The following is a 19,719-nucleotide window of genomic DNA, read 5'->3' as shown; positions in this document are numbered from 1 at the left end:
TCTCAACCCTCACCTGTCTCAATCCTCACCTGTCTCAATCCTCACCTGAAGTCTAGCCCTCACCTGTCAATCCTCACCCGTCTCAATCCTCACCTGTCTCAATCCTCACCTGAAGTCTAGCCCTCACCTGTCTAAATCCTCACCTGTCTCAATCCTCACCTGTCTCAACCCTCACCTGTCTCAATCCTCACCTGAAGTCTAGCCCTTACCTGTCTCAACCCTCACCTGTCTCAGCACTCACCTGAAGTCTAGCCCTCACCTGTCTCAACCCTCCACCGGCATCAAAAGTACATAGCATCTGGTTGGCTTGAAACAGCTCAAAAGGAAGATACAACTCATACCACGAAGGTATTTCGACAGGAGGATTTGAATAATTCTTTAATTCAGGGTTTCCAGACAGTCCTTGCGGTCCACCATCAAAACAAAGCTCCTCCGTGTAGCTTTCACAGACTGTTGGGACAAGTTCTCTTAGCGAATAGCAGCAGCTATGAAGGGCGGCACACAAGGGGGTGGGTGGTCAGCACCAAGCTCGATGGCCTGTCTCCCCCAGTGGGTGATGTTTACTACACACCGCTGCATCAGGTACTCGTTTGAGGCTGAGTCGACCTAGGGGAGGCCCAGGATGGGTTCAGATAATCGTCATTGGTGTTGGAGGCCGTGAGCGGGAGTCGAACTTGGGTTCGCAGCACAGCGTAGTGCAAACCGCTATACCACCGCTATCCCACCACCACCACCACCCTCCTCCGTATTTCTGCATTGACCAACTTGTTTAATGCAGAGTAGTACTTGGAGGGCTTTTGCGACCAATATTATTCGTAATAAAGTATTTATTTTGGTTTAGATCGCATTAATATATAAATATTGTGTTGTTAAACCCATCACCACCAGATACAGCCAATGAGTAGGGATGTGTCACGTGCACAATTAGTTACTGCTTCAGCAGTAAACCGGTTGTGTGTCTGGAGAGTAAACTCACGACGTTTATAATTCGAGTACGACGTTTTTTTTTCCGTTGGTGATTAGAACAACCAGCTTCATCAGGCGAATTGCCAGAATTGTGAAGAAAGTCTTCCTGCTTCCGGTCTTAAATAGAGTAAAGGTGACTTTATCATCACTGTGAGCTTTTCAGATCAACAGAGGGGGGTTTACTGTATTCACATTCAATGTATTGTAATCATATTGCAATATTTTGTAATCGTATTATAATGTTATTGTAATCATATTAAAATGTATATATACTCATATTATAATTTGTATTTTAAATAATTACAGATCTGCCGATTGGGAAAGAAGAAAAAATCGTTTCGTAATTCTAATCAGGGAACAGGGAATCTTATCTCGTGTGCTGTATCTACAGACAGCGCCTTAGTTCAAGGTGCTTCTGATAGTTTAAAAAGCAGTAACAAATATGCAACGTTCTTGAAACTAAACTATAAATTTGTAGTGACATTGAATGAGTCACTGTAGCGCGTGCCGCTGGGAGATTGGTCGACAGTGGAATGAGGGGTAGCAGCCCGTTCTACCAGCTGGACCTGTGGGCAAGGCACGGAGCCCTCTGGGGGATCCAGAGGTCGTGCGGGGCCGAGGGTGGAGCCTGGCCATGCTGGGCAGGATAAAAGGCGAGCTCCGACTCAGTCGGGGCTGCTGCGGTCTGGAGTGGAACTCGTCGTGCCGTTGTCGTCGTGATCTTCGCCCTCTTCAAGCTGTGGGTCTGGCAGTGGGTCTGGCAGCGTGTTGCCTGTCCCGACCCGGTATATAGTTATCCCCTAAGGCTGTGAAGGCCGGAATAAAAGAGAGTACCGCCTACTAGTGTCTGTGAATTAGTACACCACGTTTTTTAAAGAAGCGACCTGGCTATCACAAATGATAGCTCAACGAAGTGGCTTATCATCATCATCATCACCACGTAGAAATGTATATCAGCCAAATACTTTAAACGTGTGACGTTGATTATGAATGTTGAATGGAAAAAAAAATTGGGAGGACCTACAGGGAGAGAGACACTGCAAACTCCAAATATAGAGCTGGCGTCGCCAGGGTTCGGGATCGGAACCCACGAACCTCCTGCATACCAGGCGAGGTAGTTAACATCTCCTTAACCACCACGGTGCCCAATAACAACACAAAACAAGAGAAGAGGGAGGATGAGGAGGGTGGGGGAGGGGGGAGGAGGCAGAGGGAGGAGGATGAGCAGGGATGAGGAGAAGGGAGGAGGATGAGGAGGATGAGGAAGGAGGAGGAGGGATGAAGAGAGAGGAGGAAGGAGGATGAGAAGGGAGGAGGATGATGAAGAGGAGGATGAAGAGGAGGAGGGAGGAGGATGAGGAAGGAGGATGATGAAGAGGAGGATGAAGAGGAGGAGGGAGGAGGAGGATGAAGAGGAGGATGAAGAGGAGGATGAAGAGGAGGATGGAGGAGTAGGATGAAGAGGAGGAGGGAGGAGGATGGGGAGGGAGGAGGAGGGGGGAGGAGGAGGATGAGGAGGATGAGGAAGGAGGGATGAAGAGGGAGGAGGAGGATGACAAGGGAGGAGGATGATGAAGAGGAGGGAGGAGGATGAGGAGGGAGGAGGATGAGGAGGGAGGAGGACGGGGCAGGAGGAAGATAAGGAGGTGGGGCGGAGGATGAGGATGGAGGTGAATGGAGGAGGAAGGAGGAGGAAGAGGATGTGGAGGGAGGAGGCGGGAGGCTCACAGAGAGAGAGAGAGAAGAGAGATGTTTCCGGTTTTCTCGTTGATCACCCAGAGGTAGCGACGACCGCCAGCGCCCGAGCGAAGAGCAGCGTGAGCAGGAGGGAGCACCACGGCACGGGAGCCAGCGAGCGGCTCGCCATCGCCGCGCCCTTCGCCGTCGCAGTGCCGGCACTGCTGCTGGCGGTGATGGTGGTGTTGGCGATACTCGAGGTGCTGGTGGTAGTCGTGGCACCCGTGGTACTCGCGATGCTGGCGGTGCTGGCGGTGCTGGCCGTGCTGGCAGAACTCGCAGCACTTTTGGTGCTTTCGCTGCTGGCGGTGCTCGCGGTACTGGCGGTACTGGCGGTAATCGTGGTAGTCGTAGTGTCTGCGGTACTGTCGGTGCTGGCGGTGCTGGCGGTGCTAGTGCTGCTGGCGGTACTGGTGCTGCTGGCGGTACTGGTGCTGCTGGCGGTACTGGTGGTAATCGTGGTGCCCGTGGTGCCGGCAGTGCCGGCGGTGCTGGCGGTACTCGTTGGACTGGTGGTAACGGCGGTGATGGCCGTTTGGTTGTATCCTGTCGTTCCAAGATAAGACGCATCGTTATAACGCGGAACGTGTGTGTGTCTGTGACGTGTGTGTGTGATGTGTGTGTGACGTGTGATGCGTGTGTGTGACGCGTGTGTGACGCGTGTGTGACGCGTGTGTGTGACGCGTGTGTGTGACGTGTAACGTGCGTGTGACGTGTGTATGTGTGTGTTCACGCACCTGCAGTCATGACTTGAGCCGATATCACATTCCCAACCCACACTCCTTTCGACTGGACAATGGTCGCACTGTCACAAGGGTAGATAAATCAGATTAAAGATCATCAACATCATCACCTTAACTAGGCGAACCTAGACTGGCACTGTGATCTCGCATCAAATCTCCTGTTACCAAACATGGGCTCGCAGCTAGGATATTAGCGACGGTTTGGGTTAAGAAAAAGAGGCTTTCGATTTTTGCTGAAGATGTTCCGTTTGGTCTCTGGCTGGTGGTAGGTGCGAGGTTAAGGAGAGGCTTTTTGGGACGGAAGGGCCCATGGCGAGAAGGGAGGGCAGCTGAGCAGCCCTTCGTAGGTGTGAGACCATGCGGTGTGCATGTGTAGAGGAGTAGTTGCGGACATGACGTCACGCTTGCCTCCGGGGGTGATGGTGTCACGGGAAGTGACGTCATACGCGCCCGGGTGTGGGATGACACACACATATCGACGCACACACACACATGGACTGTCACACAGACACATTGCCATACACACATCGACTGACACGCAGACTCCCACAGAACATAAATGGACTCACACACGCACATAGAGGCACACACACATGGACTCACACGCACACATGGACCAAAAAAGACCCACACAGAAAGAAATGTACTTACACTGACTGACATGGAGCGACGCACACACAGCGACTAACACACACGCACACTGACTGACACAAAGACACAGACATATCGACTGACACATACAAAAACATGGACTTTCACACACACATGGCCACAGACATGCACATCGACCCACACACACACATGGACTTAGACGCACGCATTATTTTTCGATTTAAAGCTTTCGTGACTGCAATGATTCATCTTCTTTGGTTCTTTCGGTAAAGTCACGTAGAATGAGAATACTGGTACGGTCGAGCTCGCGCAATAAGTAAATAATTAAAATAAGAATGTCACTAAATGGCTAATTAAACTAATTAAAAGTTGACGGATGGGAAAACGGAATAGCCTATTCCCATCGTGGGGCTTGGGGCGTGCCACCCATCATTTTTTTTAGTACAAAAACCCCACCGTCTGAGAGCCAAATCCCCCGCAAGCACGCGTGGACACTTTTATATATACTAGCGGTAAGTACCCGGCGTTGCCCGGGTGAAAAATACCCCCACGTAGGTATATATACCTACACACCCTACATACAACAGAGGAAGTAGTATCGATTGACTCTGTAGTTGTATCTACTGACTGTACAGTAGTATCTACTGAGCCAGTAGTAGCTACTGACTGTGTAGTAGTATTTAGTGACTGTAGTAACGACTGACCGTAGTAGTATCTACTGGCCCTACAGTAGTATCTACCGACTCTATAGTATCCACTGACTATAGTAGTAACTACTAACTCTATAACAGTATCTACTGACTGTATAGTAGTATCTACTGACTCTATAGCAGTAGCTACTGACCGTAGTAGTATCTACTTGTAGTAGTATTTGATGACTGTAGCAGTATTTACTGACCGTAGTGGTATATACTGTTTTAGTATCTACTAACTTTACATAGCAGTATCTACACACTCGATAGCAGTATCTACTATCACTAAAACAGTGCATACTGACTGTGGTGGTATCCTGCTATGACTACAGCAGTGCATACCGACTATGGTGGTTCCTGCTATGATTACAGCTTTCAGTACAGTAGTACATGCTGACTATCTATCTTATGTATGAAAGGGAAATTTGTGAATGTGTCTGTTCAAAATGTTTAGCATACTTGCCGACATGCAACCAACTTATATTATCATACACTCACTCACACAACCACTAACCCATTCACTCATCATACACTAATTCCCTCATCATACACTCACTCATCATACGCTGACTCACTCACACATCATACACTCACTCACACAACCACCGACCCATTCACTCATCATAAACTGACTCACTCACTGATCATACACTGGGAGTGTCATGCTGCCAGCTATGGCTGCAAGTTTGGTCGTAGATGTTATTTATATCATTTATTGTTAAATGAGAATCACAGTTCCTATGATTACTGTTGTTACATTATTTTTATAGTTTTATTTTGGTGATTAAGAAAACATATGGTTAATCTATCTAATGGTTGTTATTGTTTGACTTGCATCACACTGGGATTTGAGCATACAGCGTTGTAATACGTTTTTGTTTAAGATTTGCTGGTTTATCCAGGATGTTTCGATTCCTTTGCGCGAATTAAAGAATCGATTCTTGGCGCGCTCGGGTTTAATTTTATTTTAAATTAATGAGTTATCTTTTCATTTGTATGTTATGTTTTTAAGATTTCAAATATATTTCCCGCTAGTAGCAGTATATATCGACTCTATAGTACAAAGTCCTCACCTGACAGAGTGGGGTGGCGAGGCCTAGTCCCGTGCAGAGCCTCCGGCCTCGCCTAGCTTGCCCGGCCGGCCGAGGCTGTGGGCTGGGCCGCTTACCCCCCCCCCCCACCCCCCACGCAACAAAAATACTGTCTGATCACTATAATTTTTGTATCTACCGACCCTATAATAGTAAGTGCACATATTGGGGTGGGGGGGGAGAGAAGAGGATGTGAAACTGATGAATTTACGTCAGCGTTGCGTGTACATTTTTTTGCATTTTCAACGTGAATGAGAAATTCCCCCCACCCTCCGGCATCTGTGCGTTGCCAGGGGCAACTCGTGTCAGCGTTTTGCGCATGCGCAACAGCGAGCCGGGCGGCAAAAGTAAATAAATAAAGACAAATTGCACAAAAACGCGATTTGAATCACTTTAAAGGTGACAGATGGGAAGACGGAATAGCCTATTCCCACCGCGGGGCTCGGGGTGTGCCGCCCGGCAAATTTTTTTCGACGTTAACCGTACGGTCCGAGAGCCAAATCCCTCGCAGGCGAGCGTACGCAGAGGGACAGACAGACAGATGGACAGACAAAAAAATGCCTTTTATAGGTTAGGAGAAAGAAGATTGGCAGATTCACGCAACATGATTATTCACCAATGACTCTCATGCGCAATATAATTTCACACGCGTTTATGAATCACCTCGTGTACATTAACCCCTCTGGGACATTGTCACATTACCCCTCCCCAGGAGTCCGGGTAACCACCGGGTGAGAACCACTGGCCTATAGCAGCAGCGGTGAGACACAGCCACAGAGGAGGAGGGTGCTGCTGGGTCTCTGGTGCCAATCAAATTCAGGGACGGAGCATCGAAGCGTGGTTGGTTCGCATGTTCCAACACAGACACGATGCTTGGCAATAGGCGTCAATTTTGGTGTTTGAATATCTTAGAAGGGTATGTAAGGTGTGCGTAGCCTTACAAGGGACACTCACACAGAGTAGCCAGTGCCGTCCATAGGGGTGGGGGGCGGGGTGTGGGGCCGGGGCAAACCCCACCGTGCCTCGCCGACGCCTTCACATGAGACCAAGGGATTAGTCTCTCCATAGGGATGGCTCTGGGTGAGGTACTCACACAGACACCAAGGGGTGAGTCTCTACCTAGGGATGGCTCTGGGTGAGGTACTCACACAGAGACCACGGGGTGAGTCTCTACCTAGGGATGGCTCTAGGTGAGGTACTCACACAGAGACCACGGGGTGAGTCTTTACCTAGGGATGGCTCTGGGTGAGGTACTCACACAGAGACCAAGGGATTAGTCTCTACCTAGGGATGGCTCTGGGTGAGGTACTCACACAGACACCAAGGGGTTAGTCTCTACCTAGGGATGGCTCTGGGTGAGGTACTCACACAGACACCACGGGGTGAGTCTCTACCTAGGGATGGCTCTGAGTGAGGTACTCACACAGAGACCACGGGGTGAGTCTTTACCTAGGGATGGCTCTGGGTGAGGTACTCACACAGAGACCACGGGGTGAGTCTTTACCTAGGGATGGCTCTGGGTGAGGTACTCACACAGAGACCACGGGGTGAGTCTTTACCTAGGGATGGCTCTGGGTGAGGTACTCACACAGAGACCACGGGGTGAGTATTTACCTAGGGATGGCTCTGGGTGAGGTACTCACCCAGAGACCACGGGGTGAGCCTCTACCTAGGGATGGCTCTGGGTGAGGTACTCACACAGACACCACGGGGTGAGTCTTTACCTAGGGATGGCTCTAGGTGAGGTACTCACACAGACACCACGGGGTGAGTCTCTATCTAGGGATGGCTCTGGGTGATGTACTCACACAGAGACCAAGAGGTTAGTATTTACCTAGGGATGGCTCTGGGTGGGTTACTCACACAAAGACCATGGAGGACGCGGATGATGCGGGTGGAGCGACCCAGGTGAAGGTCGCGTTCGTGAGGTTACCGGCAGCATCGCCCTTCGTCACTGTGGTGTTGGTGGTGCACTGCAACGCAAAGAGGGTTGGGGAGGGGGTTATGCTGCTGAGCTGGCGACCGGTTTGACATGTAGTGTCTCATCAGCAGCAGAATCAATCTCTGCTTGGACCAATGCTGGTGAACTGTCCAGATGTTCATAGGTAAGGTCTGGTTTCGACATTCAGTGTATCATCAGCAGCAATGTTGGTGGAGGGAGGGGCAGAAGGGAGGGCGAGGAAGATGGAGAATGGAGAGGGCTTAAGATAAATAGGGGGAGGTGGAGTGAGTGGAGGGTGGGGGGAGGGGTGGAGTGTAGGGGAGGGTGGTCGGTGGAGGGTGGGGAGGGTGGGGGGGTGAACAGAGGGTGGGGGATCGAGAGAGGGAGGGTGGGAGGTGGAGTGAGTGGAGGGTGGAGGGAGGGAGTGATGAGGGAGGACTCTCCGAGTCGGGATGAATGGCCAGGCCGTGAGCCCACGATGTGGCTGGGGTATAGGTTCGAGTCCCGTTACGTTGGCGGGGAACGTGGTGTTCGCCGGAAGCTTCTCGAAGGTGCCCACTGGGAGCATGGAGCTCACGTCCCTCGTCTGCAGCAGGAAGTTCTCGAACGTCCCCTCGATAGTGACTACAGGGCACACAGAGAATCGTAGACTAGCACAGAGACCCATAGACTCACACAGACCCAAGACTCACACACAGACCCACACAAAGACCCCACAGATATCCCTCCAACTCACATATGCTTTGATAATATAAGGAGGTCATCGATGTATCGATTTACGAACCAGCTTCTATGATTTTTTTCATATTTACTCTCGACTTACGAACACCCGCATTTACGAACCAGCTTCCATGATTTTTTTCATTGACTTAAAACGCTACTCGCACTTGCAAACTAAACTGCGGAACTGTTTTGTTCAGCAGAGCGATCCTTCGCGAGATGTAACGAGTCAGCCTCGCGCTGAGAGTGTCCGTGTGTGTGTCTTTGTGCGTGCATGCGCAGACTGACTGGGACTCGCAAGTGCCCGGGGTCCTCGCCGCCTACCGGATGGCCCTTCACGCATCCACGGGCTACTGGGCCTTCTTTTTAATGTTCGGCAGGGAACACGACCCCCCCATTGAGGCCCAATTAGGTGTCACACCTTACATGGTGAAATTTAGCCTTGAGGACTCCATGCGGCTTACCGTCGATTCTCGAATTGCGGGTGAAGTTGAAGGCGGATGTGGTGATGGAGTAGGTGAGGTTCGTGCTCGCATTTGACGCGTTCCCGCTGATGTTCAGGCTGCTGCAGACATCCTGGGCACGCGCAGCCTGAATGGCCATGCAGAGTGTGAGAGCGGAGACCGCCACAGCCACGCTCATCAGCGCAGCCATCATATCTCTCCTCTCTCTGTGACTCTTTCTATCTTTCTCTCCCTGTATCTCTCTTTATCTGTCTCCTTGTCCCTCTCAGTCTATCTCTCCGCCTGTCTGTCTCCCTGTCCCTCTGTCTCTCTCTCTCTGGCTATCTATCTCCCTCCCTGTCTCTGTCTCTCTAACAACAACCAATCTGTACTCCCACCCAACTGAACTTTCGAGACGCTGATTGTTTTGTTTTAGGACCAACAATGCGACTCGGCCATTAACTGGGCAGCGGCTACAGAATAGAAAATAAACAAAATCTCTGAAAATGTTTTTGTCTTCTTCTTAAAGTACGTACATTTGTGAAGACTTGTCTGCGTGTTCACTGTGAATGTAGCGAGTGAATTGGGGGCTGTGTCGGTGACAATGTAGCAGCAGCAGCCTGCTCTACTGCTGTTCTACTGCTGCTCTACTGATCTACTGTCGCTCTACGGATGCTCAACGGCTGCGTGACGATCGCTGCTGCGGTGCTAATGAAGGCACAGGGAGGTCTCTCGCTGCTTCACAGCGGCAGTCGATTGGTGATCAGAGGGACCAGGCCAGCAATGGGATATAAAGGGGGTAAGTGGGGGGTGAGTGGGGGCTGGTGAGGGAGGGAGGTCAGTGGAGGGAGGTCAGTGGGGGGTGCAGGTATGTGGGTAGAGAGTGGGAGAGTGAGCCAAGATTGGATATCAAAGTCGTAGACCTAGGAGTTGTACTACTAGTAGTAAGTAGCAGGAGTAGTAGATATTACCTACTAGCAGTAGGTATTACTACTAGCAGTAAGAAGTAATACTTACTACTAGAAGAACTACTACTAGTAGTAGTAGGTATTACCTACTACTACTAGCAGTAGTAATACCTACTATTGCTAGCAGTAGTGTAGGTATTACCTACTAGCAGTAGGTATTACTACTAGCAGTAAGTAGTAATACTTACTACTAGAAGAACTACTACTAGTAGTAGTAGTAGGTATTACCTACTACTAGCAGTAGTAATACCTACTATTGCTAGCAGTAGTGTAGGTATTACCTACTCGACTGCTAGTAGTAATACCTACTTCTAGTAGTAGAACTACTAGTAGTAGTTACTACAACTAGAAATGGGATAGTGAATCGTAATGTGGTACAGAACTTCCTACTAGTAGTGTTACTAGTAGTAGTACTTCTACTAGAGATGGGACCATTGCGCATCTAGACTGTACAACCATCCGTGTGAAAAGTAAGTGGGTGTTCTTGATATATTAACATATATCACCTTATCTATGGGACCCTTTTTTGCCAGTAGTCAAAAATTATGAAAAATAAAAAATAGGTAAAGTCACGTAGAAGGGAAACAATAAAATAATAAAAATAAAACATTTTTACCAAAAGAACCAAGAATATAAATCCCTGCAGTCACGAAAGCTTTAAATAAAAAAATAAAAATAGGGTTTACCATTTTCCGTCAAGAAAACAGGAGTTGTGTTCAGATGTTAAAAACAGCAAAACATCAAAATACCTTCATCAGAATACCTTCATCAGAGCGGGTTTGTTTGTATGTTTTGCCACAAGTACCGTACTTGTGTGCTTAATGCAGTACTTGATGCCTTGTAAAAAGCGTGTTTCTATTTGGTGTTTGAGAACATCTCAACACAACTGCCTGTTTTAGTGCCAGAAAGGGTAAAAAAAGCCTATTATTTTCCATCATAGATCACCTGGTCCATTATTCTTAATGTATTTAATAGTTGTTTATCATATATATGAAAAAAATAGTCATATTTGTAAACGATATCTGTGGATTATTTATGTATTGAGTGCACGTGAAATAGATTATAGCCAGTCAGGGACGCTAAACGCTTGGGCTGCCATCTGGCGCATGAATGTTCGCTGCGTGCCAGTGCTTGAGTTCATTAATCACCAGAAACATCACGGCGAGGTTACCGTGCAGTAACGTGGTGCTGGGATTGGGTATCGATAAGTTGAGTTGACGGTTAATAGTGAAAGAACGTGCGGCGGATGGGGCGCGTGAATCGTGGCGTTAAGTGCGGATTACTCATTGTTTTTTTCGGTAAAAGTCACGTATGTAGAAATACAATAAAATTATATATAAAAAAAACAATCACGACGTTTCGATCACAACGCAAGCGATCTTCATCAGGTGTCAAGAACAAATCACGGAGGTAAATACAACAAAAGATGAGAGATGAGAATTCAACAAACCTGAAAAAACATTATGTGAAGCACATCCAGTCAGGCCAACAACACAGTTAGACACTTCCTGGCGGACCACGAATTTCAGAAGAGTGTTAAATTTCGTGTTCAACCTTTGGATTGCACATACCAGCATAGATAGAATGAAAAATACGAGGTACACGGTCAGTAGAAATACATATACAAGTCCACCAAGAGGGAAGGAGGGAGGAAAGACGGACAGGGAGGCAGAGAGAGGGGGGGGGGGGCGGAGGGATGAACAGAAGCTTAAATAGAAAATACGGTTGGAGGGGGGGAGGGGCCAGAGCGAGAGCGACAAATCAAACACGCACATCTTACACATACAAAACGGCAGCTCAAAAAAGACCACCTCTTGTTAATACAAAACGGCAGCTCAAAAAATGACCACCTCTTTTTTTTGTTTTAATATAATTTTATTTATGTCTACATACGTGACTTTGCCGAAAAAACCAATGAGTAATTTTATGCAGTCACGAAAGCTTGAATACTTTGTTAAGTGCGGATGTTCGTAAGTCGGACGTTCGTATCTCGGGGATAATCGGGCCTCTCACCGATATTACCTTCTGGGAATTACATTTGCAATACTTTCAATTCCTCCTCCTCCAGTGAGGTAGCTGGGTAATTTATAGGGCTTCTTGACAGCCACAGCATTGTCCTCTGAGCCATCGTGGCTGAGATCCTGGTTCAGAATCCGGCTTTCAGCCACCCGTGACTCAAACTGGCTGTGACACGTGGCCTGTCGCCATGAAGTAATATGCTTTATTATTACACCAAACACGACTCCCTCCTGCTCCCCAGTGCGTTCCTTGTTTGTTTTTCGGACTTATTTTGACCACGAGACGTATTTGCTGAAACGTGCGCATGTCTGTGCTAGGGGAGCGGTAGTGTGGTGGTTAGCGCTGCGCTAAGAATCCGGCAGACACACGAGTTCGATTCCCGCTCACGGTCATCAACACCATCGGTGACGATTATCAAAACCGGTCCTGGACCTCCTCCCCTAGGTCGACTCAGCCTCAAATGAGTACCTGGTGTGGTGTGTAAACATTGCCACTCGTGAGACAAAGGTGGCTGAGCGTGGTGCTGGCCACCCAGCCTCCCGTATGCTGTTCTGGCTTTCATAGGTGCTCGCTAACAGCGCTTGCCCCAACAGTCTGTTAAGGCTATATTTACGCGATCTAACACCCCCCAAAAAAATCTGGATTATGGATATTGGTCGCGAAAGCCTCCATGTTAAACTAGTCTGTCTTTGATCTTTCCATCAGCATAGCAGAGGATTTCTATACAAACAGTACAGTACTGTTAAAGGCACTCTTCACCACACACAAAGTTTTCGCCTCAATGAACCACAATATCTTGTTCTGATCTCGTCAAGCAGCTATAAACCATCATCACGGGAACTCCGCTCATCTACGCAGCAACGGCGGCTTCTTGGCTGGCCATCGAACAAAGACGGTCACCTCATTGTGCGCTTTTAGGTGCGTTTCTGCGGCCTTCTGGAACGCTCTTCCACCCGGAATTAGGAAGCTGCTTGAGCTATGCACTTTTAAATCATCATCTAGATTGACAAACTCATTTCTTTATAACTGTTTTTTTGTGTTGTCATTCCCCACACACCATACGTGTATACAATATACATATATAGTGTACTTACCTGTATAGACGGAGAGGCAGTCAGACACATGCGTGAGCATGAGGTTGACCGCGGAGCCGACGAGCAAGATGGCTCTCTATTGGCTGAAAGAGTGCACCGACGAATAAGCTCACTTGCCATTGGTGGAGGGAGACAAATGACATCAAACGTACCTCCCGACGCAGAAGGTAAGAGTGTCGGAAGGTGTGCGCAGCAAATGGGGGATGAGAAGAGGTGTGACGAGGAACGAGAGGAGAGAAGTGATTGGATGAGAAAGAGAGAAGAGGATCGGGGAAGGCTCAGGGTGCTTTTGATGGTGGAAGTTGTCATGAACGCACTCTGCAGGAGATAAAATGTTTTCACACCTTACAGTGGTGGCAGCGGCGGGATCGACTACAAGATGTCTCACGTTGGTTGTAAACGAAACCCCACCGAGACTCCAGCAGAAGAAGAGGATGGGGCAGCGGCCACCCCAAGTGCTCCGGGCTGAAATGGCCCGGAAGGCCGACTATTAAGAAGCCCGTTGGCGGCCACATTCCACGAAAGGGCAGGGCTGAGGTGGCAAGCCAAAGAAAGAGAGAGAGACGTTGGATACAGAAGGGAACCAGTCAAGCAAGGGGACTGCCTCTAGAGGCGAAGGGACACAGATAGGAGACGCCACAACCAGAACCACCTCCAGGATTGCCAGAAGAACCACGTTGGTCGGGCGGTCCTTGCAAGGGGTATCGTGTCCACCATCACAGGTCCAACCACAGAGGCTACCGCGCTACCCAGGGAGAATCCCCAATTGGAGGGAGAACTGGGAAATCCCTGTCTCTTCCTCGAAGAGAGCAAGTCACAGCAGGTGATTATACCTGTGAAAGAAGAGAGGGAGTCACCACAACAGTCACAGAGGATGGGCAAACAAGGACAAAGAGGAGAGGCAAGTAGGAGATAGCCATCTCCAAGTGAAGAACGTGGAGACCATGGAAGGAGGGCCCGGACTCACAAGCTGGGTCCACTGAAGGAGTTTATGATATATCAAATCAAGTTTGAGTTTATGGCGGCGAGAGGCGACTGGGGCGCCTTTGTATGGCGATTTTAAGCATCCTACAAGAACCTAGACTGGTCAGAGGAGAAGCCACTGAAGGCCCTCCCCACTGTCATCGATAACGATGCCTTGCCCATCTTCTCAACAGTTCCAGAGGCAAAAAGATTAATGCTGATGGACGCTTATAAGGAGATGGCCGAGGTGTTTGACCCGCCATCCAGTGTGAAGCGCCAGTTCCAGAACTAATCAAGGAAGGAGTTGGAGTCTCCCTCAGTGTACTGCAGTGCACTCCTTTCTCTCGCCCAAGCCACCTTCCCACGACTGGATGATGCAGCCCGGGACTCCTTGGTAGCAGAGAGACTGCTAGCGCTAACTCAACAGATGGAGATATATTTTCCGATAGTACCAGAGGAGGCTCAAACGTTGCTATGGATGGTGAAGTGTATCAGGATCCAGGGGGATATGAAGCATTCAACAGCAGTGGTTGCATGCGTAGGAGAGGTGGAAAATGGGCCGATAGTCCACGACATGAACCACCGGGAACCAGATCCTCCGTAACGTCTGAGCCAGACTCAGCGACGACATTGGGAGCAACTATGGAGAGAATGGTAGCGGCTATTCAGGAAATCACAGATTTCAACCGGGGGCCAGGACCGAGGTCGCGGAGGTGGATACCGAGGTAGAGAGAAAGAACAAACTTCAACCATATTCTTTGGGTCTTTCGGTAAAGCCACATAGATAGACAAAAAATATTACAAATAATAACAATATCACGACATTTCGATTGCAACACAAGCAATCGTCATCAGGTGAAAAATACAGCGGGAAAGCTGCTGAGGTAGGAAAAATACATGGTGGAAGAGCTGCTAAGGCAAGATGTTATAAAGGTTTGAGATGGGTGTAGCCCAAGGGTCAGTGGGCGGGGCTAGAGATGAATTTTGCATGTAAATGTAATATCGGAGAAATCTTGACAGTGTATGAATAAGATGGGAGAGCTGAGCCATATACATTACGCCGAAGTTGTGGGGGTGGCCATTGAGTATGAATAAGCTCTCCGATCTTATTCATACTCTTTGTCAAGATTTATCCGATCTTACATTTGGCCAACCCTCACAGGACAGGTTACATTGTGGTGCCCCTAAATTGGCTTAAAATTGTATGGGCGCAGAAAGAAAAGGTTCCCTGGGCCAACCGCAATGAGGTACAACTCGGAGGGGAGAGCGGAGGACGGAATATTGAGCAAGAATAGCGTGGGAGCCCTTCCAGACAAATAAGCAACGGGGGGTTGCCGCCACCCGCTGCGCCGCAACCGCCACTGCGCAGTACTCGTGGAGGGGGGGGACGGAGGGCGGGCGCGTAGACAATGGGTCGAGGCGTAATGGAAAATAACACTCTAGGTAAGGGCGGGGCATCGGTTTAAAAAAGTCGAAAGGTAGGCGCATGATTGGCTGTGCGGCGCGATGTCCCCCTTTGAAGTTTAAAGAACAAAAGTAGGGGCCCCGGGACAACCGGACCGCCAGCGAGTGCTGCTGCGAGACAGTGATTGGTCAAGTCTTCGCTCGTCCTCCTCCCTCCGACTCTCTCAGCATCCCTGGGACGCTGCGAGTCCAGATATGTGGTAGGACGTTTGTGTAACTGGGTTCATAGGCAGAGTTAGGCCAGGCTCTCCTCGCGAAATATTCCTCCTCCAGGTAGTGTGTATTGGCGCCATTAATAAACTTTAGTTCAGAATATCGGTGCAGTGTGATTTCTGTGGGCGTGTATTACAACACATATGGCCGCCGTTGTTTGCATGCGTTTACGACCTCGGCGAGGGGTTGATAATTTGAGCGTGTGTGTGGGACGCGCGTGTATTGCAAGATATACGGCCGCCATCGTTTGCGCGTGTTTACGCGCGTGTGTGTGTGTGCAAACGCACGCCTGCAGCGCCGCGTGAGTAATTAGGGCAGGGGGCGGGGTGTGATACGCCTGCTCGCCGGCTCTTGCGCGTTTACACATCAAAAATAGAATTAACAGTGAGGCGCGCGCGTGTATTAAAGCATGAACAGCCGCCGACGCGCACGCGTGTGGGTTAAATTGATTGCCGCAGGGGCGCACGCGTGCGGCGAGGCATGCAAACATAGTCCTACCGCCACCGTTCCTTTTCCGTTAGCGTTAGCATTTGTATGCAAGCGGATTAGGGCTTTGCCACGGGGAGGGGACGCGTGCATATTCATACAGCCCTTTAGCATTAGCCTTTGTGTGCACGCGGATTAGAGCTTAACCACCTGGGGGGAACGCGTGCATATTGATACCGCCGCCGTGTCCGTTATATTGATTGATTAGCGCCGGCCTCTGTGTAAAACACGCGCCAGCAGGGGCGCGCGCGTGCACGCCACCTCGTTCGTTCATTTTTGTGGTGTATGTGGGCGATTCGGAGATAACCCCGGGTGGCGGTGAGCCAGCCAATTAGCGATGTCCTTCAGAGAGGGTGCTGGCGCGGGGGGGCCGGTCACCCGATCGGCGGGGGCCCGTCAAGGGGTGGCCGACGAGAAGGAGGGGAGAGTGGAGGGCTTGGACGTCGCGCCCCTCCCACTCACAGGGAGCGGGGAGGCGGGCATCAGCCCCCACAGAGTATGCATGTTCTCCCCATGGTCAAGTGCATTTTTTCTCCATGTGCTCTTGTACCCCCCACGCACCCCACACATTAAGAATCCACATCACGCATTTAGATAATTTAGCTGGTTAATATTTATATTTTTGTTGAGCGATCGTTTTGTCGGCACGTCACCACTGTGTTGTCCCTGCAGTGATGTCATTGGCGTGTCACCGCCTGCGAGTGGCACGGTGCGCGCCAGTGAATGGGAATGATCAGAATATTTATTTACGCTGCAGGAGGAATCTGATGAGCTATAAAGCTCTTTGGTCACAGACGTCCAGTGGGGGCCACGGGGTCAGAACGCCACAACAACAACACCACACAACACCGCAAACACGATAGCAGTGCAAAGTACAAGGTAGGTAAACAAATCACCAATGAACATACAAATACAGAAGATTCTATACTCCGCCTACGGTTTGCGGATTAACCGCGAACCTGAGATTTTGGCATAAATGAAAAAACTCATGTTATTTTTTCTTAAGCCCAAACTAATAATCTAAAAACAGTTATACATTGTTATTAATCGAAATCTTTACTACACGTCACGTGCTTAAACTGAACAAATATGTTGCTCCGGTTGATCCGAAATCCACGTGATCGCCACTACAGTTCAATAGTTGCCATATCTATACAACAGTTGGAAAGAGTTTGATTGATGTTGATTGGCGTGGCTCTGCTGTCCACTTAGTGGGCCGAGTATTTTGCTGCGCGGGAGCAGGAAAGTGTTATTATCACGGAGCACGCGCATTCATCAGTCGATCATTCAGTCTTAGTTCTAAATCTAAAGAGAAGCAATTAAAATCGTCTGATGTATCTACATTTGTGCTTTTTTGGCATAGAGATGCTCGAAAAATGTTTATATTTTTCGATTATCCGCGATTTTGAACTATCCGCAACCGTCCTCCCCGTTATTAGCGCAGATAAAAGAGAGTCCACTGTGAAACTAAACTTTCCCCTATCCTGAGAATAGGGTTTCCCCTTTTTTCTGGCAACAAAACAGGTGTTGAGATGTTAAAACACCAAATTGAAACCTTTTACAAGAAATCATGCCTTTTGGCGTCCTCTGGTATAACACCGTTTGGGACTATGCTCAAAACAGAGCTGTCTGTGGTGTGGACCAATCAGTTTCAAAGACAATACATATATTATCAGTATTTTTTGTTTGCATTCTGACCACAAGTATTGTGATTAATACAGAGTTTTGTGTTTTAACATCTCAACACCTGTTTCGTTGCCAGAAAAAAGGGAAAACCTATTTTCGTATTTTGGTACTGGCAAAGGAGGTCCTATGATATCCCCCTATCCTACCAGGCAAAGCCCAGCGACACGATTGTCATCAATCAGAGTAACATCTCTAGATTTGAAGCTTTTGTGACTGCAAGGATCCATACTCTTTGGTTATATTCGGTAAAGTCACGTAGGTAAAAAATAAAACAGAAATTCACGACGTTTCGGCCACAACACAAGTGGCCTTCATCAGGTGAAGGGACCGTACTGTCCAGAGGACAGCGTTGGAGTGAAGACAGCCAGGCCCCAGGTCGCGTCCTTTAAGCTGTGTGGGAGGAAACAAAAAACGTCTTGACAAAGGAATTAGCATAACAATGATGTAGAGGACCGGCACGGGGGGGGGGGGGGGGGGAGTTTACAAATGTTCGTGTGAAGGGAAATAAGCTGCTGTGAAAGTTTGGGATACAGCAGCTTATTTCCCTTCACACCAACATTTGGAAACTCCCCCCCCCCCCATGCCGGTCCTCTACAACATTTTATGCTAATTCCTTTGTCAAGGCGTTTTTTGTTTCCTCCCACACAGCTTAAAGGACGCGACCTGGGCTTGGCTGTCTTCACTCCAACGCTGTCCTCTGGACAGTACGGTCCCTTCACCTGATGAAGGCCACTTGTGTTGTGGCCGAAACGTCCTGATTTTTGTTGTCTTATTTTTTACCTACGTGACTTTACCGAATAGAACCAAAGAGTACAGAGTAACATCCCAATTTCTGACAGCCTAAAATCGGTACTAGCTAAATGGTTGAATTTCGCAGTCACCCCTAAACATATCCCAGTGGATGAGAAATCTCCCAGGTCGACGTAGCCCTCAAAGGCTTGGGACACATCCCGACTGACGTTGCTAGAGCTGAAATTGCCACCATCCTTAAAAATGCTAAGAAACCCATTAGTAACATTAGCAAAGACGAGTGCTTTGAATTCGCAGAATTGAAAAAGAGGGATGATATAGTCATCCTCTCGGCCGACAAGGGCAATGCTACTGTCATCATGGATAAAATCACATACAACAACAAAATCCAGGACCTTCTTAATGATGGCAGCTACACCAAAATCAATAAAGATCCTACTAACAGCCTGACTACAAAAACCAACAATATGATTACCAGTTCGACTTCTCTAATCGAACCAGTCAAACGGCTCTCCCTAAAACCTTCCGCTGCTAGACCACCCAGATTCTATGGTTTTCCTAAGATCCACTTCGGCCCATCGTTTCCACTTTCAACTCACCTACCTACAAGCTGGCCCGTTTTCTGTCTGATACCTTGCTTCCATTCACTGGCAATACATAACTCAGCTCACTTGGTCTCTCTAATCAAGGGCATTTCACTGTCCCCAGATGATTTTCTCATCAGCTTTGATGTTGTTTCTCTGTTCACCAAGGTTCTTGTGCCTGACACCTTAGCAATAATTGAAGATTTCGTCCAACATGGACTGAACCCTGATGTTCCTACTCTGATTAGGCACTGCCTTACCAACACTTACTTCACCTGGAATGGTACTTTCTACAAACAAAACGAAGGTACCCCCATGGGTCTCCCCTTATCACCAGTGATAGCAAGTTTTTCATGGAGAAATTTGAAACAGATGCCATCCAGACATCCACCCTACGTCCTTCCTTGTGGAAGAGATGTGGATGACACTTTCGTCATTTGGCTACATGGCCTGCCAGCACTGAACCAATTTCTCAACCACATTAATTCCATACACCCATCCATCAAATTCACCATGGAAGTGGAGGATGGTAAGCTACCATTCCTG

General features: G+C 48.7%; 2 protein-coding genes across 3 annotated transcripts in view; both read right to left on the bottom strand.

The window, feature by feature from the left end:
• Nucleotides 1–351: 351 nt before the first annotated feature.
• On the bottom strand, nucleotides 352–13,355 carry LOC116956820 (uncharacterized). The gene is made up of 5 exons (XM_032978666.2): nucleotides 8,968–13,355; nucleotides 8,295–8,407; nucleotides 7,705–7,814; nucleotides 3,441–3,508; nucleotides 352–3,249 (listed from the first exon to the last, which is right to left on the bottom strand). The coding sequence occupies exons 1-5, from the start codon at nucleotides 9,158–9,160 to the stop codon at nucleotides 2,738–2,740; spliced, it is 996 nt and encodes a 331-aa protein (XP_032834557.1). The 5' UTR covers nucleotides 9,161–13,355; the 3' UTR covers nucleotides 352–2,737.
• LOC142923300 (mucin-2-like) overlaps nucleotides 8,986–19,719 on the bottom strand; it is a 37,460-nt gene continuing 26,726 nt past the window's right edge. For both annotated transcript variants that reach the window (XM_076064346.1, XM_076064347.1), the window contains exon 14: nucleotides 8,986–9,094. The gene's annotated coding sequence lies outside the window, so the exon portion shown is untranslated. The remainder of the gene's footprint in view (nucleotides 9,095–19,719) is intronic.

The sequence above is a fragment of the Petromyzon marinus genome, unplaced genomic scaffold (genome assembly GCF_048934315.1).
Source record: "Petromyzon marinus isolate PM22_M1 ecotype Great Lakes invasive population unplaced genomic scaffold, UKy_Petmar_22M1.pri1.0 PM_Scaffold_4, whole genome shotgun sequence".
Taxonomy (NCBI): Eukaryota; Metazoa; Chordata; class Hyperoartia; order Petromyzontiformes; family Petromyzontidae; genus Petromyzon; species Petromyzon marinus.
Note: the sequence above shows the minus strand (reverse complement) of the source record. Positions and strands in the feature narration are given on the sequence as shown.